The sequence below is a fragment of the Monocercomonoides exilis genome, assembly GCF_001643675.1.
Source record: "Monocercomonoides exilis strain PA203 chromosome Unknown scaffold20-1493094, whole genome shotgun sequence".
In the NCBI taxonomy this organism is placed as follows: Eukaryota; Preaxostyla; order Oxymonadida; family Polymastigidae; genus Monocercomonoides; species Monocercomonoides exilis.
Window position 1 is genome coordinate 1,265,077 of NW_027150565.1, and position 6,000 is coordinate 1,271,076.

Below are 6,000 nucleotides of genomic sequence, written 5' to 3' on the forward strand. Positions count from 1 at the left end.
TATTACTGTGAGTTGAAAAAATTGAAGATTTGTTCTTTTACAGATTCGTTGCTCTCGAAAAGGTTTGAGAAGATGATTGTCGATATAGAGAAGGAAAAGGAAGGAAAGGATGAAAATCTTCTTGCTAATCTTTGTGAATGCTATGTTTCTCTAAGTATTCTTATCCAATTTGAATTGGCTCCAATATGTGTGCCATGTCTTTTAAAAGTTGCTTTGAAGAAAGAGGAAAGCGAGGAGACTCAAACAGAAGTGGAATTAGCTTTACTCGCATTGACTTGTTTTGATCATTTTGTATGAACTTTTCTTTTTCCTTTTTGATATTATTATTATCATTTCTTATTTGATTATAAGGAATTGGATAAAGAACTATATTTGAAGGAGGTCATCGAAATCATCCAGTATCATCGGGAACATCGCAACCTCACCTACCTTGCCCATCATTCTGCTTGGAAGTTTTTGATTGATAGAATTTCTTTTCAAAGCAGTTCGGAAAGCAAGATTGTCAGTGAACATCATTTTGCAAGAGATGCAGGAAGAGAGTTGGATGAACTTTCAAAACACATAGATTGGAAGAAAAAAGAGGAGGAGGAGGAAGGAGAAAGAGAAACGAAAGACGAGATTGTTTTAATGGAATGGCTCCGAACCTCGAGTTCTTTCTTCGCCACATGCGGGTTTTTGACTGATGAATTTTTTGGGCTTTTAAGCAGCGCTGTGGGTGTGTTTCGATTAGCGTATGATTGCAATAAAGAAATAAACGATCGATGCATGTATTTATTTAAAGAAGCAGCGCTGAACATGCATGTGAAAGCTGAAGACTTGATAGAAAGCGGAGCAGTTGATGTTGTTTTGGAGAAAATAATCCAATTGGATACAACAAATGAGTTGCTAACATATTATTTGTTGTTTTTTAAAAGATTATCAAAAAGATTGAATGAAGCTCTTGTTGGAGACATTCACGAAGCAAATAGAAGGGCTTTGCAAAAGAAGATATTTGAAAAATTGGAGGAAGAAGGATACGAGGATTGCATTATTGGATTGAGCCTGTGCATGATACAAGATACGTTTTACGAAGATTATTTCATCAGAAAGCTGGCACGGTTGCTTGTGCTTTTATAAAAAAGATATTTATTTAAACATGTGTTGAATTGCTATCTCAGAGAGATGAGATGAAGGATTGAATGGAATGAAATCAGTGATTTTGAAAAAGAAAAAGAAGACAAATGTTTTCAAAAATGACAAAAAAATTAAAAGAGAAGAGAGTTTTTTCAATCATGCTCTTAAGAGATAGCGACAGTTAGATAAAAGGAATATCCGGTTCAATTCATGCATTCTTCATTCATTTCATTCAATTTCTCATCATCGTATTTCAAATCACTATCTTCCTTTTTTTCAAACCCACCTTTTCTCACTGCGCAAGCCGTCATTTCGAAAAGTATTTTTCCTCTCCTTCAAATTTTGTGATAATTGTGAAATAAAAAGGAAATAAGAAATGCCCATCATTTCAAGTGATGATATTGTCAATCACAATGAAGGCAAGTGTTTGTGAAGGAGTGGAAGTGGAGTTGAGGAGAGTGAGGGATGCTTCTTTGAATAGACAAAAGCCAAAGATTACAAACTCAATTGAGGCACATGGAGCTTGTTGTGGCCTGCCTCATGTATCTACATCACTTCTGCAATTTCCAACGATTTTTTTCTGCGCTATGAGAGGGAGCCAGCTATTGAACAAATAACTATCTGCAGTTCCTTGATTCCATTTTCTTTTTGATTAAATTGTTGAACCATAATTCTAGAAGAAAGATTGGGTGATGATGCTTCCATTGAAGAACACATCATTTCCTCAACCTCTTGCGGCTGTGATGTTGTCGAAGAAGCAGAATAATTTTCATTTCAATTTTTAATTTCAACTCTTATGTAGATTTCATTTTGGTTTTTGATATTCAATTGTGAGAATAATCAGATATCCGTTTTTTATAAATTATGCATCAAACTAGTTTAATGGAATTCTTATCAACTTATTATTTTGTTTGTTTGCTTAATTAATATGTTATTATTCTGTTCAGATGAGATTTATTTAGCTTTCTTTTGCTCAAGTTTTTTCAAGTTATTTTTCTTTACGATAGAATATAAAATTATTGTTTTTGAAAATGAGTTATTGTTTTATTGTTTTCATGTATTTGTAAAGATTTTTCTTTTCTTTTCTTTTCTTTCATTGAAAAAAAATAATTTGTTCTCGGATCGAACGAAGTCTTTTTTCAAAAAGGATTATTTGCAAGCTCGGTAACGAACATTATCAAACCATCAAAAAATTTAAAGATGAAATGAATGCTTATGAAACATTAGCAAATGAAACACACTAAAAGAAGTTCCATTATTAGATTCCAGCTCCTTCTTCTCTGGCGTATCGTGAAGAAAGTCTTGGTCTGTCAATATGTTTAGCCATCATTTCAGCTGTGTCATTATCAGCATGAATCACACGATTCGAGCGGAGCTTCATTGGAATAAGCAGTGACGACGTTGCATATTGGGCAGCAGCCGAAGACGCTTTGTTTGAAGAATCGGTTGCCTTGTGGGATGGGTGTGTTTGATGCTCCACAGATTTTCTGTCATTTTTTGGAGAGCGCTCAATGACCGAAGGTCGATGGTTGGGCGACGAGCGGCGTTGGCTGCGCGACTGCCGGCTTTTGTCCTCGCTCTGCTCTGCTTTTTGGCTTTTTCGAGCATTTTTTGCGTAATCAGCGGATCGGCGGTATCCATAGTTGTCTTTCTCTTCTCTTTCGTCTTCGCTTTCGTCTTCGTCTTCTCTGAAATACAGATGCGTCGGATAAGCTCTGCTCTTCATCAACGACGAACTTGGAGCTACCGATCGACTGAGAATCTGCCCGAACTGCCTGCTGTCATTTCCCTGGTCTCTTTGGCTGTAATGTGTTTGAAGCCATCTTTCCTCATTCAGATCGCTTCTCCTTTCATTGTCACTATTTCTGTTCAGAAGAAATCGATTATTTGAGTGTTCTTCTGGGTATTGCTGAATCTGGTCCTGCTCACGTTCTGTCATTTCCCAGTTCTGCCACATTTCGGTGATAGGAAGATATTTGCCAGTCATCTTTTTGTACAACTCAAATTCTCCATCTATCCATTCTTTATGCTCCATTTTTTGTTCAAGCAACGGAATGCCTGTTACAAATAGTTGCATTGCGGTCAAGAATAGAGGCGCAATAATAGAGTACCACTCTTTGTTTAGAATTGTCGAAGACGAGAGGATAAAAAGTCCCCAGATTGAAATAACATTACCAATAACGTTTGGATGCCTCATAAGCTTCCACAATCCTCCTTTAAAAATCCTTTTATTGTTTGACATTTTATTTCTGAATTTTTTAAGTTGAGAGTCAGATACTGTTTCCATTATAAAGCCAAGCAGCCATAAAGATACTCCGAAAACATCTCGAAAAGCAATTGATCTTTGTTTAACATCTCTGATTGAATCAACAAGTGTAGAAGGAACGCAGTAAGCAAATGCCAGCATAGACATATACAAAGAATATACAAAAGATGCTCTTGATTTTTTCCTATTTCCATTCAAACGTTTTTTTGTTCTCTTTTCTGCAAGGCGCGACGAAAAATGAGAAAGCAATCTAACAGCCCAAGTTGATGTTAAAGCAAATAACAAAACCTTTAAAATAGAATAAAAAGTGCGAAAAAGAATAAAATTTAATATAATTAAGCCAACCTGTCTTGCATGGAAAAACATTGATAGGCTAAAAGTGGAGCATAATGAAGCGAGTACAGAAAGAGGAAGAAAAATGAGTTGCGAATTTACTGATCTACGTGAATTTATAGCATAGCCAATAAAATTTATTGCAGATATTATTAATGCTGATACAATAAAATTGCTTTTAAGTAAATTATGTCCAAAAACAATTATAGACATTTATAAATGCAAGCTTTTATTTTAAAAAATATGCGTTGCTATACTAATTGTTAAAGTTCTTCAAATTTCATTTCCCATAGAGCAATATCACGTAATGAATACGAATGAATAAAAGTTAGTGTTGAAACATTTAAATATGGGAACTTTCAAAAAAATAATTTGCTCAAGAGTCAAGTTTTCATTTATATTTGTAATAATTGTTCATTCATGTAATAACAAAAAATAGAAAAAATTAGAAAGGTTAGAACGATCAGACAATGTTCTTTTTATGTCTGTTTTCTCTGAACCAAGCACTATAGACATTAAACTCGATCATAAATTGAGAAACATTTATTATTTATTTGAAATGATTATTTCTGTACGCAAAGATAATGCGATAAAGAATCGCACACAAAATTCTTTATTAAAGTGCACTTCTTTGACCGAGCAAAATTCAAAGTTCGAATTTGATTGTTGTTGCAATAATCATGAGGATAAAACGAAGAACGAACGTGCTAAAACCAGTTTGAATTTTTATTTGTTTTAAATAACATTTTTATAATAATTTGAACTGTAATGTTTTTCGAATAATTTTGAAAGAAATTGTAAGCAACGCTTCCATTTTTGCAAAGGAATCACTTTCAAATAAGGTAGAAAATAGTGAAAATGAGTTTAAACTTTCTCGATCGTTGTCAATATCTGAATACAATGTTTCATGTCAAAATAAAAGCGCATCGGTATCTCCTGCATTTAAAGAGATTTTTGATGAGAATCCTACTTTTCATCATAAACAACATGCAATCGGAAACGTGCATAGATCAAAGAGCCTTTCTGAATCTCCAAATTGGAGTAATTCTTTTCATTTTGATATTGTGACAGGCTCAAAAAAGCACCATAGTGAAAAGAATCTGTTACTTTCCATGCGTTCTTATAAAAAAATAAAATTAACGGGTGATGGTAAAGAAGATGAAAAATGTTCAAAATTTTCTGAAACAGATGATATAATTAGATGTAAATATAAAATTGACGAAATCCAAGCTCAAATGTCTTCTGCGAAGAAAAGGCACAATGATGCATCTATTTTTCATAGGAAGGATACATTGAATGGATCGTTTTTCTCCCTTTCACGAGTTTCTTCAGAATTAATCGCATTCAATGGTCACATTTCTAGTGGAAAGCAGTGCAGAAAACCGTCTACAAGAGACTGCAAATCTTTTTCTCCAAGCATGCTTCCACTTTCAATAAACAATTGGACTTTTTCCAAAGGATGTTCATTATCGAAGCCTTTACATAGCAAAAGATGCAAGAGTGAAAAAGAAAATGTTCAGTTTCCTTCGTTGGTACGATCTTGTTCTCACCAACATTCGTTTTCTCTTCGCACTTCAAAGACAACTTCTTCTGGACCTCTTCCAAAGCTTCTACACAGTTCTCTAGAATGTTTACACTTAAACAATGAACAAGAAAAAAGCAGAAGTGTATGCGAAATTGGGAGCAAAGAAAAACAAGAAGATATCATCACTCGCTGTAATTCAATGTCTAATTTCGATAATACCAAAGTAAAGCGCAGCGTGAGGACAGATCTGTTTGACGAACCAGATGATTCTTCAAAAAATTCAGTCAATTCTTCAATTTTGATCCCATATTTCACTTCATGCCGTCAAGCTGTACAAAAGGAAAAATCTTGTACTTCTTCAGCGCCTGTGCGAATTCCTGATGGAAGTAACGATTGTGCTGAATTGAATGAGTTATTTCCTTTGGTGAATACCGCATCCCACAAAATTTCAAATCAAGCATATCACGAAAGGCTTCCAGCCGAGGAAAATAATAACTTAAAAGAGAAAAAAGTGGATGCAGCAAATAAACTCGCTATTGTGAGCAAAAATAATTCCGAAGCAGAAACAGATTTAGTCATCGAAAACAAAAGACGAAGAAACCAAAAAGTACAAGTGAAAAAACACCCACTTTCAGCTCCTGCTCGTTTGGTTGACATTTACTCAGCTGGGGAATTTCCTTTACACATATGTTTTCCTTTGGCATCATCTTCCAAATCAGGTTTAAAGGATGATTCAGTCAGGGTTTGCAGTGGAAGGAGCAAT

At 34.5% G+C, this 6,000-nt stretch overlaps 2 protein-coding genes across 2 annotated transcripts; one reads left to right on the top strand and one right to left on the bottom strand.

Annotated features, from left to right (window-relative positions):
• Window positions 1-72: 72 nt before the first annotated feature.
• On the top strand, window positions 73-1,116 carry MONOS_2324 (uncharacterized protein; the record flags this gene model as incomplete). Its single annotated transcript, XM_067872239.1, has 2 exons — window positions 73-291; window positions 352-1,116. 2 exons carry the CDS (start codon window positions 73-75, stop codon window positions 1,114-1,116), a joined length of 984 nt encoding a protein of 327 aa, XP_067728260.1.
• Window positions 1,117-2,371: 1,255 nt separating this feature from the next.
• Window positions 2,372-3,745, bottom strand: MONOS_2323 (putative steroid 5-alpha reductase; the record flags this gene model as incomplete). Its single annotated transcript, XM_067872238.1, has 2 exons — window positions 2,372-3,667; window positions 3,725-3,745. The coding sequence occupies 2 exons, from the start codon at window positions 3,743-3,745 to the stop codon at window positions 2,372-2,374; spliced, it is 1,317 nt and encodes a 438-aa protein (XP_067728261.1).
• Window positions 3,746-6,000: the final 2,255 nt, after the last annotated feature.